We start from the raw sequence: 20280 nt of genomic DNA on the forward strand, positions 1-20280 counted from the left end.
GATAAAGTTTGAACTCATGGACTCCTTTCCAAGATTATTTTTAAGACCAATTAGATGAACCTACGCAGCACATGAGAATTGCAAGCAACATTTTTTTCACAAATAGCTTAGCCCGCATAAATGGACCATTTTCAGGGCAGATTAGTTTGAGGCTCAGAACAACATAATTGGTAATACTGTGAGAACTTCCAGATTTTAAGACTTAAGACGACGTTAAGTCCATAAAAAAGGGCATGGGCCTGGGAGTCAGAGGACCTAGGTTCTAATCTCAGTTCTGCCACTTGTCTGCTGTGTGACCTTGGGCAAGTCACTTAATGTCTGTTTGTTTTACTGTATTTTTTAAGCTCTTACTATGTATTGAGCACTGCTCTAAACAGTAGGGTAAATAAAAGTTTATCAGGTTGAACACAGTTCCTGACCCATACGGGGCTCACAGTCTAAGCAGGAGGGAGGAGGATTTAATCCGCAATTTTAGAGTTGAGAAAACTTAGCTTACAGAGAAGCTAAGTGACTTGTCCAAGGTCACTCAGCAAGCAATTGGCAGGGCTGGAATTAGAACCCAGGTCCTCTAACTCCCAGGCCCATGATCTTTCCACTAGGCCACGTTGCTTATCTCACTCTGTGCCTCAGTGTCAATACCTGTTCTCTCTCCTGCTTATACTGTGAGCCCCATGTGGGACCTACTTATTTTGTATCTACACCAGTGCTTAGTATAGCGGTAGCACACAGTACAGCCCTTAACAAATAGAACGATTATCATTATTATTCTCCTTCTTGAAAGACCAGGCAAAGAGTAGGCAAACACCAGAGTGTACATGGATATGAATTTTTTTACCTAGAGCCTAGTAAAGTGCATGGTACCCAGTAAGTGCTTAACAAACACCAAGTTTATAGCTATCACTGTGATTCACTTTGGGAATCATAACTTCCTAGCCATAGAATATACTTCATTGCAGGTTAAATATACTTAATTGAAGGTTAAACCTTCAAAGACAAAGATATGGCCTCTGAAGAAAGATTCCTCGGTTCAGCAAGATTTTAAAGGATTGTTGAATTGTGCTACCCCTAGTCATACGATGATTTTTGTCTTTATTTTGTGTCTTGTCCATTTGTTTTTTTCTATTAGTATTAGCAGAATTATTATTATTACTAAATGGGTTTCCATCTGACAGCAGCCAATTGGATGCCTATTTCAAGACTCACTCTGGTGACAAGCTACTATAAAAAATTAAGGTAAGCACACGTGCCCTGCTACATAAACTGAGTAGGTTTTCTCCTAGAGTTTATAAACCAACAGAATGAAAATGTCGTTACAGCTGAGGAAACATCTTTCAATGAGAAGCAGCAAGGCTTAGAAGATAAAGGACTCAGAAGGTCGTGAGTTTTAATCCTGGCTCCGCCACATGTCTGCTGGATGACTCTGGGCAAGACACTTCACTTCTCTGTGCCTCAGTGACCTCATCGGTAAAATGGGGATTAGGACTGTGAGCCCCATGTGGGACACGGATTGTGTCCAACCTGATTAACTTGTAACAGCCCCAGCACTCAGAACAGTGCTTGGCACATAATAAGCACTTAAGAAGTACCATTATTATTATTATTATTACAGGGACTGGATGGATCTGTGACCTTTAGACATGTGATATTCACCCCACGCCTCATCCAATAGCACTTAGGTACAGATCTTTAAATTACATATGATAAATTACTTATTTATTTATATTAATGTCTGTCTCCTCCTCAAGACTGTAAGCTCAACATGGGCAGGGAACGATTGATTGGATGATTTATAATCCACATTTTTGAACTGCATTTTGGGCCAACCCAACCCTCATAATAATGGTGGTATCTGTTAAGCGCTTACTATGTGCCAAGCACTGTGGCAGATACACGATAATCAGCTTGGATTTATCCCTGTCCCACATGGGGCTCACATTCTTAACAATAGTCCAATTGAGCATGTCTGGAAAAGACAAAGTCTGGGCATCGAAAAACTACACTGGCAATCAATCAATCAATCAATGGTATTTATTGGGCACTTACTATGTGCAGAGCACTATTCTAAGCACTTGGGAGAGTACGATACAACAGATTAGCAAACATGTTCCCTTCCCATAATGAACTGACCGTCTAGAGACAGCTGCCAGGAAAACTATTTTTTTAAAGCTACCAGGTGCTAATTATTTCAGGATTAAAATGCTGTAGTATACATTATCTAATAATAATATTTATAATCGTGGTAATTGTTAAGCGCCTGCCATGTGCCATGCACCATTCTAAGCTCTGGGGTAGATACAAAAAAATCAGGTTGGACACAGTCCCCATCCCCTAAGGGGCTCAGTCTATAGATTGTTTATACAGAATAATAAGCACCTTGTGTATAATATTACCACAGCGTGGCTTAGTGGCTAGAGCACGAGCCGGGAAGGACCTGGGTTCTAATCCCGACTCTACCACATTTCTGCTGTGTGAGCTTGGGCGAGTCACTTCACTTCTCTGGGCCTCAGTTCCCTCATATGTAAAATGGGGATTTAAGACTATGAACCCCATATGGAAAGGGATGGTGTCCAACCTGCTTAAGGTGTATCTACCTCAATGCTTGGAACAATGCTTGGCACATAGCAAGTGTTTAACAGACTGTAAGCCCGTCAAACGGCAGGGACTGTCTCTATCTGTTGTCGACTTGTTCATTCCAAGCGCTTAGTACAGTGCTCTGCATATAATAAGTGTTCAATAAATACTATTGAATGAATGAATGAATGAAAGTACCATTATTATTAGGAAAGACAAAGGACAGGGACTGTGTCCAACCCGATTTGCTTGTATTCACCCCAGTGCTTAGTACAATGCCTGGCACACAGTAAGCACTTAACAAATACCATAATTATTATTATTAATGGATTTTAATTTCACAGAGCTAGATGAACTGCTGATTCCGCTTTAACTCTCACCTGTCATGTTGTCCAAAGAAGCGGGCGTCCACTTGTCCATCTTTATCCCTTAGTGCTTTAGCAGGCCAGAATGGGAATCCTTTTAATTTCGCCCAGACCAAAGGGTGTGGATTGCTCTAGAGAGAGGTACGGTTTTGTCATTTGAAAGAGAGAAATATTTAGACCTTGATGCACAATTACTGATTCATACAGCGGCTGGAAAGTAACATGTCTTCTTGAGTCAGTACTGTAGGTTCCCCAGAGGTGACTTCGAGTTTTCTAGACCGGACTCCCAAACTTGCCCATCCCAAGTCTCTAACGAGACCTGAGAGCACCCAAAAAGGGGGTTCTTTGAAGCCTGGCCCCTCGCATTCCTCTCCCTGCTTCCGCCACCCAAAATCTCTGTCCACGATGCCCAAAATGAAAGGTTGGCATCTCTGATTAGTGCCAATACTCAATCTGGGCACTCCTTTCACCTCTAGACTGTAAACTCGTTGTGGGCAGGGAATGTATCTATTATATTGTTCTATTGTACTTTCCCAAGCACTTGGTACAGTGCTTGGCACACAGAAAGCACTCGATAAATATGACTGAGTGACTGACTGTCATTTCCATATAGAAACCAGGGCCCAGGTTTACTTCAAAGCCAAAAATTCACTTTGACTAGGCAGCTGAGTACTAATGAAGGCAAAAGATCACGTGATGATGTGTTATCTCTACGCTCGTTTTGCATTAATCTTAGAAAAATAAATAAAGGCTCCAGTCAGTATTTCTACCTAAAAAGCAAATATGGCTCAGGCCAAAAACCTAAACCTATTTTTTGTAGGGGAGGGATTAGCGGATGCCGGGGAGACGTGGTCTAGAAAAACACCACACTACAAAGTCTTACTTACACAAGGCTCACAAAACCAGTTCTCTCGTTTTTGGCAAGCAGCTAGATAACATTCTGGACATACTTCGATTTCATTCATCTGTGAAGAAAAAGAGCATGCTAGAAGATGGAGCGAATTCAAGGGGGAAGTCAAAAGAAAATTTAGCAGCAAGAATTTGTTGAGCATAGTGCACGTGAATTTGTGAACTTTGAGCATTTGATAGTCTCCCCGCACCACTTATGTACAGATCTATAAATTACATATTATGAATTATTTGTTAATATTGATGTCTGTCTACCCCTCTCGCTGATAGCAAGGAACGTGTCTGCCAACTCTGTTGTAGCGTAGTCTCCCAAGTGCTTAGCCCAGTGTTCTGAACATAGTCTTGTCTTATGCTGTCTAGTCGTCTCCGACCCGTAGTGACCCCATGGACTCATCTCTCCCAGAACGCCCACGCTCTCCATCTGCAGTCCTTCTGGTAGTGTATCCATAGAGTTTTCTTGGTCAAAATCTGGAAGTGGTTAACATCGCCTTCTTCCGTGCTGTAAACTCGAGTCTCCGCCCTCGACTCTCTCCTATGTCACTACTGCCCAGCACAGGTGAGTTCTGACTTGTAGCAGATCGCCTGCCACTGCCCGAGCTAAGGATGAAATGGGTCTGCCTCTGCATGACTCTCCCTCCCTTAGCAGAGACTGGGAGAGTACTGGAAACTCTGCAGATGTGATCCTGAGAGGGGACTACACACTTCATAAATTCTATCGATGAAGATGATGATGATTGATGCTTGTTATGGGCAGGGAATGTGTTTATTGTTATATCGTACTCTCCCACACACTTAGTACAGCACTTTGCATACAGAAAGTGCTCAATAAATACGATTGAATGAGTGAATGAATTAATGAGGAGTGTGTGTCTGCACAGATTTCCACTCACCCACCGAGGTTGATTGGATCTCAGGATGGTTGGCTAGTCCCAAAGGTGGAGATTGAGACTAGGGTGGACCAGGGAGAAGCCAAAAGGGAATTTCTGTGGGTATTTCTGGTGACTAGCTCTGCAGAGGATCAGACGGTTCTAGAACTCTCCTGAAGCTTCAGCTCCAACAGAGACCGGACCCAAACTAGCCTCCATGAGTCCAAGCTGGTCATCTTGGTAAATTCTATTTTTTTTGTATTTTTTTTATGGTTTTTGTTAAGCACTTACTATGTGCCAGGCACTGTACTAAATGCTGAAGGGGAGATTAGCTTATCGGGTTGGACACAGTCCCCGTCCCACAAGGGGCACACAGTCTTCATCCTCATATTACAGATGAGGTAACTGAGGCACAGAAGTGAACTGACTTGGCCAAGGTCACATGGCAGACAAGTGGCGGAGCTAGGACTGGAATCCAGGTCCTTCTGACTCCCAATCTTGTGCCCTATCCACTAAACCATGCTGCTTCTCTATGATCTCAGAAAATCCAAGGGATCCAATGACCCCAGGGAACCAATCTTGTCTCCAGAAAAGACGACCCAATGGCTCCTTCCACGCCCTATACAGTTTCAGCAGTAGAGGCACTTCTGATGTAACAAGTGGTATTTATTGAAAACTCACTGTGTGCAGAGCACTGTACTGAGCACTTGGAAAGTACAGTTCAGCAACAAAGAGAGGCAATCCCTGCCCACAATGGGCTCACAGTCTAGAAGGGGGGAAACAGACATCAAAACATGTAAACGGGCACCAATAGCATCGATATAAATAGAATTATTGACATATATACACATCTAAACAAGTAAACAGGCATTAATAAAAGTAAAAAGAATTATAGATATGTACATATATACACAAGTGATATGGGGCGGGGAGGGGTAGAGCAAAGAGAATGGGTCGGGGCGATGGGGAGGGGAGGGGGAGCTGAGGAAAAGGGTGGAGTATTAAGCACCAGTGAACCTGTCTACTAATTCTGTTATAGTGTTCTCTCCCAATAACTTAGTAGACACACAGAAAGCCCTCAATAAATACCACTGATTGAGAAAGTACAATACTGTTGGTAGACACCATCTGGAGGCTCCTCTAGACTGTAAACTCATTGTGGGCAGGGAATTTATCTATTTACTGTTACCCTGCTACTCTCCTAAGTGCTTAATAATGTGCTCTGCACACAGTAAGCACTTGATAATAGGATTAAATAAACAGGTACACCTTTAGGACAGGGAATGAGTCACTTCTTTGTTTTGTACTTCCTTAATGATGATAATGATCATGATTATTATGTTATTTGTTAAGCGCTTACTATGTGCCAAGCATTATTCTAAGCAACTGGGATAGATGCAGGGTAATCAGGTTGTCCCACATGAGGCTCACACTTTTAATCCCCGTTTTACAGATGAGGTGACGGAGGCAGAGAGAGTTAACTGACTTGCCCAAGGTCACACAGCAGACAAGTGAAGGAGCCGGGATTAGAACCCACATCCTCTGACTCCCAAGATCATGCTCTTCCCACTAAGCCACGCTGCTTCCTTAGTGCATAGTGCAGGATATTGCCCCCACTGGGTCTTAAATCTATTCCAAAAATCCCCTCTTGCTTCATTATCAATCTTTTCCAGTTCAAGCAGTCAATCAGTGGCATTTACTGAGTGCTTCCTTTGGGCAGAGCACTGTACTAAGCATTTGGGAGAGTACGGTTCAGTTTCCCCTCTTCCTCCGCATGCATCTCCTCTCTTAGAAATGCAGCTCCAACCATTCCTCCAATACTTCGGAAAACCGCTAACATTACACGGTGGACTCCCCCGCCCCAAACGACCGTGTGCACACAGTGATAAATTTAGACGGGATGATCTAGCTCGGGATTAGGCTCAGAAAGATCCTAGGGTCACCGCGTACCCCGCCTCAGTTAAAACTAGTTGCAGTCGGTTCAACAGGAGAGACGTACCTCATGTTCACAGATTTTAATTATTACTTTTGCCGTTTGCGTCAATTTGTGATTTCCTGAGGATACAAGACGACAGCATGGTTAATTAAAACGGATTCTGTCTATAAAAAATGGCCGAAGCTTCTTCGTTCAACCGTGGCGTGCGGTGGGGCGGCTAATCTCTCTCCCGCAAGCAACCCGGAGGAATCGGGGATAAGCGTACCCCACTTTCCTCATCTGTCCAACAGGGGTAATATCTATGACTTCCTGTCTTCCCAAAATGTTTTAAGGACCAACACTAGGAAAGGTAAATACTGCTGGATTACTCTTCCCCAGCACTAACCTGGAACTCTCTATCTGGGACAATCTTTCTTGCAGTGAATTAAGGGGCAGTGCAACTTCAGATCGTAAACTGGACTGTAATCTCCGCGTAGGCAGCCCAACCAACTCCGTTACAGTGTACTCTCCCAAGTGGTTAGTACAGTGCTCTGCACACAGTAAGTGCTCAATAGCTGATGGATTTAGTGCCAATCCTGTTCTCCTGAGGTGAGCAGTGGAATGCATTTAAACTGGTGGTGAGTCCCTCTCCTTAGTACACGTTCCACAGTCTCAAGCTATTTCCTACTCAGAGGTGACGCATATTTCAGGTCCACTTTGGATAGAGAGACTTACCCCCTCTTGCCCCCACCCAAAACACACATTCTGTTTCCTCGGGCACCAGAACAGATAACGTGACAGTGTGTCAGTTCTGTCCTCAAATATCTAAATCTAAAGCAACCCGATCTCATTTTTAAATACTTCTTGACGGAGCACGTTTGGCTTCAGACAGACACTAACCCCCATTGTAAATGATGCAGTTGTGCAAAATCCATTTGGCGTCGGCCAAAAAAGCTTCAGTGCAACCATACATTTTCTTTTTAACATTCTGAAAAAGGAAAAAAACAGCATCAGTCTCTCCGGAAACAGCGCAGATGTTCTCTTTCCCCCTCCCCCGTGTGTTTCTGAGTGAAGGACTCGCTGCCCTAATTAATTGCACGGCTGCTGTTAGATATTTTTTAAAAATCAGCATCGGTGTTCCAATGAGAAGGCGTCAGTCCATTCCTTTTCCTCACTGCCTGAGTCGCTCTTGTTTTCGAAAAGGAAAAAATGAGGCTGTCTTGTCATAAGGGACTTGATGAAGTATCTTACTAATCGCATGAAATAGGTGCAGTTACCAAGTAGGCAGAAAAGCTCCCTAAAATTCAGTTCATTTTCTGTTTGGGGAAGCCGGTGTGCAGGAACTTGTCCGCCGCCGGCCCTGTGGAGGTTTGGCATGTGTGCATTTGGGTTGTGTGCACATGTGCACACAATCCATAGTCAAAAGAAGCGGTTGCCTCTTGTCTCTTTATTTGATCCCATTGTCCCTCTTAAGGTCACTGGCATTTGGCTCTAGTGCACTTAACAATATATTACTATTCTTCTAGACTGTCAGCTTGTTGTGGGCAGGGAATGTGTTTATTGTTATATTATACTCTCCCGAACAGTTAGTACAGTATTCAATAAATACGACTGAATGAGTGAATAAATCTCTAGACTGGAAGCTCTCTGTGGTCAGGGAATATGTCAACCAACTCTGTTACACTGTATTCTCCCAAGTGCTTAGTACAGTGCTCTGCACACGGTAAACGCTCGATAAAGACGACCGAATGACTGACGTGGTCGGAGATCCCGGCCGAGAACCAACCTTTTCTAACGTACAAAGATCCATTGGATGAAAGATGTATTCTGCATAATCTGGGTGCTGATCCAGTGACACTGGTTTTTGAAATGGCTCTGTCTGGAGGAAAGAAAAGATAAAAAGGGCAAACATCATTGCTATACCATTGCTTCACCAGCCTGAATTTGTGAGGTTTTGCCCTACTCCTCATTTCTGGGACATCTACTTAGAACAGAATGTACTGAAAGATCATGATTTAATAAGGAATAGAGCCAGATTATCTCAGGAACAAATATATACTTCCCACTGCTGATTTTACTTTATCTTCTCTAAACTCGGGCCCAGGGGCCAGACTGCTTCTTGAATAAAAGACCCCTCCTCTGCTCTACGGAGAATGATGGTACCCACAGTATTTTGAACTGCACTGCAAGGTCCAGGAAGGCAGGGATGGTGTCTTCTAGCTATTGCCTTCTCGTAAACACCTAATACGGTGCTCTGAACACTCTAGGCGCTCAAAAAATACCACTGATGAACTGACTGCATCCTCCCCTCTATCTTCAGAGGGATCTGCTCTCTAGAGCCAAACTTACCTGGGAAGAAATTGCTTCCTGGCACCCGCTGTTTAAAACCCCGCAATAATAATCACCGTCATTACTATCGTCCTGGCATTTTGTTAAGCACTTAACTCTGTGCCAACCATTGAACTAAGTGCTGGGATAGACAGAGCGGCATGGCTTAGTGAAAAGAGCCCGGGCCCGGGTGTTAGAGGACCTGGCTTCTAATCCTGACTCCGCCACTGACTGCTGTGTGGCTTTGGGCAGGGTACTTATTTTTTCTGTGCCTCAGTCACTTTATCTGTAAAATGGGGTTGGAGGGGTTACTACCTGGTCTTCCTCCTACTTAGACTGTGAACCCCACAAGGGACAAGGACTGTGTTTGACCTGATTAACTTGCATCTACCCCAGCGTTTAAAATAATACATGACACATAGTAAGCACTTAACAAATACCATAAAAAAAAGATGATTGTCAGCCATGCTACCTTGAAGCAGTGAAACTGGAAGCACCACCACCAAAGCCTGGTTTTCTCCCCGGCTTCCTTTTTTCCCAAACACCAAAGGTCCATTATTTCCTGGCCGAGCTCAATTACCCATAGTCCTATTCTGTCCTCCCATGGCTAGGGATTGAAGTCACAACTGACATAGTCGTTGCCTGGAAACCTAAGGCCTACAGAGGGTGAATAAAATGCAAACCAACACCATGACAACCTTTAATCGCCTACTGCTGGGAGCTGTTTTTCTTACCCCTGGCTGCTTCATTTTCTGTAGTGCAAACTTGAGCAGGTAGGATAACTGTTCAATGGTGAGCATTGTCATAGCTTTGCTCTGCGTCTCGATGCATTCTGCTACAGTAATTTTCTAAAAAGTAAAGATTACACAGATGTTCAATTAGCAAGACACGTGCACACCGATTTCGCCACGATTTTCGGTATCTTTTTAGTAACCGCACATCCACGGGAAACGCTGGCACATCTTGCCCCTTCTACCAGCGGCGGGTTTCCACGTCCCGTTTCGGAGTGAGGGCGATAACCTCGACAGGAAATGACGGAGGTGTCAGGTAACGAGAGCCAATCGAAGAAGTTCTAGGCTCCCTCTGGATAACGGAGGTCACTTCTCCCGCCAAGATGACTGCAACTCAAACCCTACTCAAGTCACCGCTTTGAACTCTGTAAGACTTCACCGTCCAGATCTCCCTTTTAATTAGGAAGGCCAACAGAGAAAGTTGGATGTAGAAGAGCCAACCGGAATCTTCTGATGTTCCCTCGGCTTCAGGACTGGGTTTAGGATGAATATCATCCTTATGGGTCTCCTTGGAGAGACGGAGAGTTGCGAATGATTCGCCCTCCGCTTCTTCTATTTGCCAGGAGTGCTTGGTAATCTGGACGTTAAGCAATTCACTCCGATCACTGACGAGAGGAAACGCTACCTTAGAAGCTGTTCATTTTCTGCCAAGGATTGTAGGTGGCGACTGTTTTCTCCTCATTCATCAACAGAGAGGGGCCACTTGAGAAGGCGGGGAACCGCTTGGCAGTGCGATAATACCATCATTCTGGAGGCGCGAAGCTCTCTGTCTCCTTTCTCGCTTGTTTCGGACAACGAAACCTATAGACTTCCTGATGAAATCTCTAAACTAGAAAGAGGCATGCAATAGAGTGAAAAGGCTGAGCCTGGCTGTGTGGACTAGGGGATAGAGCAAGGGCCTGGGAGTCAGGAGGAGCCGGGTTCTAATCCCGGCTCCGCCACTTGTCTGCTGTGTGACCTTGGACAAGTCACTTGGCTTCTCTGGGCCTCAGCTACCTCATCTGTCAAGTAGGGATTAAGACTGTGAGCCCCATGTGGGACACTGACTGTGTCCAATCTGATAACCTCGTACCTATCTATCCCAGCACCTGGAACAGTGCCTGGTACGTAGTAAGAATTTAAATACCATTGAAAAATAAATAAATAAGAAGGTTGACGCTGGACAGCAGTAGGGAAGACTGCCTCCAAGACCACAAACTACCTCAGGCTCAGTTGAAGGAATATAGTGTTCTACCGACCGTCCGCCTCTGCTACTTCCCTGCTGTGTGACCTTGGGCAAGTCACGTCAGTTCTTTGCGCCTCAGTTTCCTCAACTGTAAAATGGGGATTCAACACCTGTTCTCCTTCCTATTCAGACTCTGAACTCCATGTGAGACAGGGACTGTGTCTGACCTGATTATCTTGTATGTGCACCAGCACTTAGTACAGCACTGGACACCTAAGAAGTGCTTTAACAAAACACCACAATTATTAGATCTGCTTACAGTTCAGTCCTTGATCCCTCAAGGGATCTGGGACCCTCACAGAATACAACTGGTGACGATAGGAAGCATCTTTGCCTTCCTGACTGGGAGAAAGTGGTCCAAATTTTCTCCGGGTTGAATCTTGCTACCTTTATTCCCACCCTTGGGGCTCCATATTTTAAGGGCCCTTGGGAAGGCTGGAAGGTGACCCAAATAGCAACAACCCTTTTGCTCACAGCAAACAGCTGCCTGACCTAGAAACTGGCCTGCCCTTACTCTTTACACCTACTGTCAATTTGCTTCTAGAGACCAGGGAATGGGACATTATCCATCATGCTGAACAGAAACAGTGTGGCCTAAGGGATAGAGCGGAGGCCTGGGAGTCAGAAAGACGTGGGTTCTAATCCAGGCTCTGCCCCTTGTCTGCTGGGTGACCTTGGGCAAGTCACTTCACTGGGCCTCAATTCCCTCATCTGGAAAATGGGAATTAAGACTGTGAACCCCATGTGGGGCAGGGACTGTGTCCAACCTGATTCATTCGGTCACATTTATTAAGCGCTTGCTGTGTGACGAGCACTGTACCATTACTGCAAATCTACCCGGGGCTTAGAGCAGTTAAGTAAGCACTTAAATACCATTTAAAATAAAACAAAAACTTTGGAAACAGATCATCTTCCAGAGAATTTTCCTCTCTCAGTTTATGTTTTGCAGTATCATGTGGATGGTCATGCCTACAGAAGACGCATGGACTAATGGATAGTGTATGGGCCTAGTAATCAAAGGGTAACAGGTTCTAATCCTGGCTCTGCCACTGGTCTGCTGGGTGACTCTGGGAAAGTCACTTCATTTCTTCGGGTTTCAGTTCCCTCATCTGTAAAATAGGGATTAAGACTGTGAGCCTGATTTGGGACAGGGACTGTATCCAACCCAATTTGCTTCTACTCTGCCTAGCGCTTAGAACGGTGCCTGGCACATAGTAAGCGCTTAACAAATACCACAGTTACTATCATTAAGACTCATTGGGCCAGACCTACCATTCCCCAGCATGGGAGCATGGGTAGCTTTTTTTTTTTTTAATACACGTGCAAATGTTCCCCGGAACTTCCGACCAAACCGCCTCCCACAGGCCTGGAAGCCTGGCCCTGTGCTTGGGAGCATCATTTTGAAGTAGGGCCCGGGCCCGCTCTTTGTCAAGGGGCGGACCTACTGCTATATAGTACCCTCCCAAGTGCTCAGTACAGTGCTCTGTCCACAGTAAACACTCAATAAATACTACTGACTGACCTACAGCCTGAAGCCTTCAGCTCTGCCCTAGTATGAGGGCAGGGCTCGAAGAGAAGCAGCATGACCTGGTTGCTAGAGCACAGACTCGGGAGTCAGAAGGTCATGGGTTCTGATCCCAGCTCCGCCCCTTGTCTGTTGTGTGACCTTGGGTAAATCACTTCACTTTTCTGGGCCTCAGTTTCCTCCTCTGTAAAATGCGAATTGAGACTGTGAGCCCCGTGTGGGACAGGGACTGTGTCCAACCTGATTTGCTTGTATCCACTCCAGGCTTAGTACAGTGCCTGGCGCAGACAAATACAATTATCATTATTATTAGAGCGGAACGAGTCGGAGGCAGTGGGTTAGCCCATTCTAAACTGCAGTCCCGGCAAGTTTCCAGCACTACCTGTCAGCTCCAGGTTTAAACCTCCGGGAGAGAAAACACAGGAGGGCTAGGACGGGACCTCTCCAGGCACACCTTGAGTCTCTATCTAGAAATCACTTTGGGGTATCCGCTCAGACAACAAATGTGAGCATCAAATATTTACTTAATATTTAATACCTGTCTCCCCCTCTGGACTGTAAGATCATTATGGGCAGGGAGTGAGTCTACCACCTCTGTTGAATTGTACTCTCCCAAGCGATTAGTAGAGTGCTCCACACACAGTAAGTGCTCGATACATACCACTGATGATGAAATCAGTGGATTAGAAAAGTCTATCTTTTTTTAATGAGGCTTTTCCCATTGTGCCATTAAAGAAAAGGCACTGTCATAGTAGCTTAAACACCGAATCTGAATTGTTTTAGAATCCTGGTGACATCTCACATTTAACAGTAACAGCTGAGGTGTCCATCTTGCTTTCCCAATCAAATGCAAACATTCCATTTACCTTCCTCAAGGAGTGTGACCTAAAGGAAAAAAAAGGGGCCTAGGAGTCAGAGGACCTGGGTTCTACTCTCAACTCTGCCACATAATAATGTTGGTATTTGTTAAGCGCTTACTAGGTGCTGAGCACTGTTCTAAGCGCTGGGGGAGATACAGGGTAATCAGGTTGTCCCACATGGGGCTCACACAGTTTTAATCCCCATTTTACAGATGAGGGAACTGAGGCACAGAGAAGTTAAGTGACTTGCCCACAGTCACACAGCTGACAAGTGGCAGAGCCGGGAGTCGAACTCATGACTTCTGACTCCGAAGCCCAGGCTCTTTCCACTGAGCCACGCTGCTTCTCCAATGCCTGCTGTGTGACCTCGGGCAAGTCGCTTAACTATTCTGTGCCTCAGTTATCTCATCTGTAAAATGGGGTTCAATAATAAAATGGGGGTTTAATACTTGTTCTCCTTTCTACTTGGACGTGAGCCTGTTTAGGAGAGCGACTGTGTCCGACCTGATCATCTTCTACCTTCCCCAGTGCTTAGAGCACTACTTGACAAATAGTAAGCGCTTAGCCAAAGCAGCATGGCCTAGTGGGAAGGGCAGAGGCCTGGGAGTCAGAAGGACCTGGGTTCTAATTCCGGCTCTGCCACTTCTCGGGGATTCAGTTCCTTCATCTGTAAAATGGGGATTAAGACTGTGACCCCCAGGTGGGGCACTGACTGTGTCCAACTGGATTTCCTATATCTACCTCAGTGCTTAGAACAGTGCTTGGCACATGGTAAATGCTTAACAAGTACCATAAATATGATTATTATTATCAAATACCACAAGTTCCATTAAGGAAGATGGAGGCCATCTTCCATAGTGCTTTCTGTGTATATATCTGTAATTTATTTATTTATTTTTCTATTTATATTAATGTCTATCTCCCCCTCTAGCCTGTGAGCTCGTTGCGGGCAGGAATGTATCTGTCTACTGTTACATTGTACCTTCCCAAGTGCTTAGCAAAAGAAAAAAAAATGGTGGTATTTGTTAAGCGCTTACTATGTGCAAAGCATTGTTCTAAGCGCTGGGGGATACAAGGTGATCAGGTTGTCCCACGTGGGCCTCACAGTCTCCATCCCCATTTTCCAGATGAGGGAACTGAGGCACAGAGAAGTGAAGTGACTTGCCCACAGTCACACAGCTGACAAGTGGCAGAGCCGGAATTCGAACCCATGACCTCTGACTCCCAAGCTCGGGCTCTTTCCCCTGAGCCACGCTGCTTCTTTAGCACAGTGCTTTGCACACAGTAAGCACTCAATAAATACAGTGGAACAAATGGCACTGTATTAAGCACGGGGGTGGATACAAGCAAATCAGTTTGGGCACAGTCCCTGTCCCCTGTGGGGCTCACTGTCTCAATCCCCATTTTACCGATGAGGTAACTGAGGCCCAGAGATGTGAAGTGCCTCGCCCAAGATCAAAGAGCAGACAAGAGGTGGAGCTGGATTAGAACTCATGACCTTCTGACTTTAGCCACTAGGCACAGGAGCCATGAGGTCTACCAGCAGAGGGCGCACAGAAATCACCAGCAGGAAGTTGTCAAGGTTAGCAAGCCCACTTGAGTTATTGAATAATAATTATTATTAAAATTAATGACTTCTTAAAATATGGAGTTCCGGGGAGCTGTAGGTCCCGCGAAGAGAAAGAGTGAACTCTGGAGACAGGGTGATGAGGGAACACAATAACTGCAGAACTTGTTAAGCGTTTACTGAGTGTCAGGCTCCGTCCTAAGCCCTGGGGTCGATACCAGCAAATCGGGTTGGACACGGTCCCTGTGCCACATGGGGTTCACGATCTCAATCCCCACATTCCAGATGAGGGAACTGCGGCACAGAGAACTGAAGGGACTTGCCCAAGGTCCCACAGCAGACAAGTGGCGGAGCCGGGATTAGAACCCCCGGCCTTCTGACTCCCGGGCCTGCTCCCTATCCACTACGTCACGCAGAATCCGTCGTCCTCCTTCCGAAACGTAGCGCTAGGAGACGCGGGCGGTCGAAGGCGACGAGAGAGTGACGCGGATATCTTGGTTGGCGGACGAGAGCCCACCCGGCCTCCCCACCCCGCCGCCCCCAAATCTGAAGATTCCAAAAAGAAGGTGCTGGGCACGGGGCAGGGGAAGGCTTTTCATTGGGAACTAACCTCACATTCTGGGCAAAACCAATCCCCCTCTGGCTCCGCTGTCAGTTTCAGACACTTAGCATGATAAACCCGAGGACAGAGCTCACAGCAGAGAACTTGGCCTTCTCGGTGACAAACCCAGCAATAGAAATCATTCCGTCCATCCTGTGGTACAACATCAACAGGGTCTGTGGTGAGTGGCTGCTTCATATAGTAAAACGGACCGTGTCTTAGTTCTGACTGAAATGTAGGCAAGAAAGACAGGTTTGGTTTCAAAACAAATTTGCATTTTCAAAAGTGATTTCAGCAAAAAAAAAAAAAAAAAACAAAGCACAGTACTTTACAGAATTCATTTCCTAAAATGATTTCCACCCCGTTACTATGCCAGAGACGGGCCTTTTGGATTATGGTTAGGGCCCTCTAGATTGGAAACTCACTCTGGGCTGGACGTCTACCAACTCTGTTATACTGTTCCCTCCCAAGCGTTCAGCACAGTGCTCTGCCTACAGTTGGCACTCGATAAATACTATCGATTGGTTGCTTAACATTTTATGCAACTTTATGAAAAATGGGTTAGAGCCAGTAGGACCTGGGTTCTAATCCTGGCTCCGCCGCTTGTCTGCTTTGTGATCTTGGGCAAGTCACTTCACATCTCTGTGCCTCAGTTATCTCAATGGTAAAATGGGGATTAAGACTGTAAACCCTATATGAGACAGGGATTGGGTCCAACCTGATAACCCTGGCATCTAACACCCAGTTTAGAATAGGGCTTGGCACACAGTAAGCGCTTAACAAAACCATTATTATTATGACTATTATTATTGTTCAGAGCTTGGCCATGCGTTTGCCATCAGTTTTCATTTAGGAAAAGCATCTTAAAATAGTGAAAGGGATTGATCAGACAGCGTTCCACGGGCTATCAGAGCAACTTTTTCTCGTAACATCGAAAGCCTAATTTCACATTTCCCGGTGGATCTTTTTCACAACACCCATTTCTGGTAGCGTGGGATCCCTAGTTTCACATTTCCATGCTGCAGGTGAACAGATCTAGGCTCTCAGCCACGGGTTAGAAAGCAGCGGGGACTAGTTATTCCATAACAATAGTAATAATACTACAAATGTTTTGCTTTACAATAGTCTTTTACATTCAAAGTCCCAGAGTACTTAGCAGATGCTTGTTAACTAATCCTCTCAAAGCTCCCCATTTTATTCAGTTACCCAGCAAGTCAATGGCACAGCCAAAGAAAACACAACTAAACAAAACGCCCAGAAGCACTGACTTGGCTCTTCAGTTCTCTGGCCAATAATCAGCATTTTCTAACCACGATGAAATCTTTTGTTGTTTTTTTATTGGTCTCACACTGATTATTTTCTCGGTATTGTTTCTATGATATAATTGAAGGTACCCTAAGAATGACTCCTGAGAAGCAGCATGGCCTAGTGGAAAGAGTCTGGGAATCGGAGGATCTGAGTTCTAATTACGGCTCTGCCTCTTGCCTGCTCTGTGACTTTGGACAAGTCATTTTACTTCTTGGTGCCATTTCACTTCTCGCTGCCGTCGCTTGCAAAATTGGGGTTCAAAACCTGTTTTCTCTCCTGAATAGATTGTGAGCTCCATAGGGGGGGATCCTATTATGACAACGATGGCATTTGTTAAGCACTTACTATGTGCCCAACACCGTTCTAAACCCTGGAATTAGGGTGGATTATGTTCACCCTCCTACCAACTCTGCTATACTATACTCTCCCAAGATCCTAATATGATGCTCTGCATATATTAAGTGCTCAATATATACCACTGATTAATTTGAACCTACCCCAGTACTTAATACAATGCGTAGCACATAGTAAGCACTTAAAAACTGTTTCAAACAAGAGGACTTTTTCAACCAAGCCCTCATTCTCTCCTCCCACTCCCTCCTATCGCCTTTCCACTAGGATTTGCCCTTTTATTCACTCTTCTCCCAGCCCCACAGCATTTCTAATAATAATAATAATGATGATGGTATTTGTTACACCTTCATAATTTATTTACATTCACGTTTGTATCCCCTTCTAGTCTACCAGCTCTGTTGTACTGTACTCTCCCAAGTACTTAGTACAGGACCTTGCACACAGTGAGGGCTCAATAAATACAACCAATGGGTTGGTTGAAATTCCCATACTTCAATGTACTAATAGTGTGAGGGTGGCAGTAATGGTATTTATTGAGCACCTACCAAATGCAATGCAGTGTAAGATGCACTGTGCTTTCATGACACTTACTGAATGCTTACTATGTGCTGAGCACTGTGAAGTAGCATGGTCTAGAGGAAAGAGCACAAGCCTGGGAGTCAGGGGACCTGGGTCCTGATCCCGGCTCCGCCCCTTGTCTGCTGAGTGACCTGGGCAAGTTACTTAGTACCAAGAGCTTAGTAATAATAATAAGCTCTAAGCACTGGGGTAGATATGGGGTAATCAGATTGTTCCACGTGGGGTTCAAATTTTTAATCCCCAGTTTTATAGATGAGGTAACTGAGGCACAGAGAAGTTAAGTGACTTGCCCAAGGTCACCCAGCAGACAAGTGGCAGAGCCAGGATTAGAACCCATGACCTCTAACTCCCAAGCCTGTGCTCGTTTCACTAAGCCACGCTGCTTCTCTACAGTGATTTGCACACAGAAAGTGCTCAATAAATACAATCATGTCTCTGTGCCCACACAGAATTTACAGTCAAAGGGGGAGACAGACATTCAAATAAATTACACATAAGGGAAATAATAATAATAATTGTAGTACTTTTTAAGCACTTACTATGAGTGCATTGTACTAAGCACTGGGGTGGATCTAAACAGATCGGGTTGGAGACAGTCCCTGTTCCATGTGGGGCTCATAGTCTCAATCCCCATTTTACAAATGAGGTAACTGGGCACAGAAATGAAGTGATTTGCCCAAGGTCACGCAGCCGACAAGTGGTGGAGCTAGGATTAGAACCCATGACCTTCTGACTCCCAGGCCTGTGCTCTATCCTCTCTGCCATGCTGCAAAGTGTGGTGGGGCTGGGGGGCAGGGGGAACTACTTGCTGAAGAGTATCTAATGCTTCTTTGGAAAAGTCTGAAACACCTTATATGTGGTTTGAAAATAGTCCTGCTCACAGGGGATGTTCGGTTAATAATAATAACAACAATAATGGCATTTGTTAAGCACTTACTATGTGCCAGACATTGTACTAAGCACTCGGGGCCATTCAAAATAACCGGGACACGGTCCCTGTCCCACGAAGAGTTCACAGTCACACAGGCTCACAGACCAATCTTAAAGAAGCAACGTGGCTTAGTGGCAGGAGCCTGGGCTTGTGAGTCAGAGGTCGTGGGTTCTAATCCCGGCTCTGCCACTTGTCTGCTGTGTGACTTTGGGTAAGCCGCTTCACTTCTCTGTGCCTCATTTACCTCATCTGGAAAATGGGGATTAAGACTGTGCGCCCCACGTGGGACAACCTGATTACCTTGTGTCTACCCCAGTACTTAGAACAGTGCTTGGCACATAGTAAGCGCTTAACAAATACCATCATTATCATTATTACCCTTCTCAGGAGGCAAATAATTGCAGGTCCCTTACTTAAAAATAGTTCTGATCATATAAAATGATCTATTCAGACCAATCTTATTGGTTCAAGGCTCCCCCTAACAGGAGGCAGATTTTTGCAGGTCCCTTGGGAAGGTTGTTAGGGGAACCACTCTATTACAGCATCATTATCGGGGCTTCCGGTGAAAAAAGCGGTGAAATCTGAGGAACAATTATTTCACTTTCAAATCCCTAGGAAATTAGCAAGAAGCAGGGTAGGGTGAGGGAATGAGAAAAGCAACACTCCTCAGAAAACTTATTTTAAATAACAAGCAAGGGTGGCCTAATGGGTAGAGCACGGGCCTGGTAGCCAGAACGACCTGCGTTCACATCTCGGCTCTTCCACTTGTTGTGTGACCTTGGGCAAATCACTTTGCTTCTCTGGGCCTCAGTTACCTCATCTGGAAAATGGGGATTGAGACTGTCAGCCCCATTTGGGACAGGGATTTTGTCCAAACCGATTAGTTTGTATCTATCCCAGTGCCTAGAACAATATCTGGCACATAGTGCTTAACAAATACCACAAAAAAAGCAAGCAGAACTGTTTCTAAATGGAATGAAGTTTTCCACTCAGAATCTATGGTTTTTCCACTTTAGCCTTGCAGAGATTCAGCACCTCACCTCCTTTTAATGTGGTAAGAGACTAAAATAAAATAATGGAACAGAAAAACTTAAGTCATAACAGGTGAAAGACTGAAACTGGTGGGTGAAATTGCCCAACTGGACACTCCTTGCTTTGCTTTAGATTCAAGAAAATGTTTTAATATTTTAATTTTTAAAAATATACTTTTTCCTTGATTCAAGATTCCCCACCTAAACCACCAAATATTCTTGGCAATACTTTTTTTCTGCTTTAAATAGTAAGGGCATTTATTTATTTATTGTTTACCCATACAGAGTGCCTTACTGAACTTTGAGAAAGATACGCAATGCCACAGTTACCTGATCTCTAAAATGAGGATTAAATACTCCTCCCCACAATTTAGGCTGTCATGGTCAAGTGGGACAGAGACTGTGTCCAACCTGATAACCTTGTATCTACCCCAGTGCTTGGCACATAGCAAGTGTTAAACAAATCTCATGGAAATAAAAATAAATAGAATTCAAAAATATATTAGACATGGTCCCTGGCTCTTGAAGGGCTCACAATCTCCGAGCAGTAGTTC

General features: G+C 44.9%; 1 protein-coding gene across 20 annotated transcripts in view; it reads right to left on the reverse strand.

The window, feature by feature from the left end:
- The window catches only part of ZMYND8 (zinc finger MYND-type containing 8), a 111409-nt gene that overhangs the window by 51228 nt on the left and 39901 nt on the right, over positions 1-20280 (reverse strand). For 14 of the 20 annotated variants that reach the window (XM_007671359.4, XM_007671361.3, XM_039912936.1 and 11 more), the window contains 7 exons: positions 15533-15751; positions 9689-9802; positions 8413-8505; positions 7527-7614; positions 6711-6766; positions 3824-3901; positions 2952-3067 (listed from right to left, as the gene is read on the reverse strand). In XM_007671359.4, coding sequence (XP_007669549.1) covers positions 2952-3067; positions 3824-3901; positions 6711-6766; positions 7527-7614; positions 8413-8505; positions 9689-9802; positions 15533-15751 — 764 coding nt within the window. The remainder of the gene's footprint in view (positions 1-2951; positions 3068-3823; positions 3902-6710; positions 6767-7526; positions 7615-8412; positions 8506-9688; positions 9803-15532; positions 15752-20280) is intronic. The other 6 variants (XM_029071190.2, XM_029071182.2, XM_029071191.2 and 3 more) reach the window with 2 other exon arrangements.

This window comes from Ornithorhynchus anatinus, chromosome 8 (genome assembly GCF_004115215.2).
Source record: "Ornithorhynchus anatinus isolate Pmale09 chromosome 8, mOrnAna1.pri.v4, whole genome shotgun sequence".
Classification (NCBI taxonomy): Eukaryota; Metazoa; Chordata; class Mammalia; order Monotremata; family Ornithorhynchidae; genus Ornithorhynchus; species Ornithorhynchus anatinus.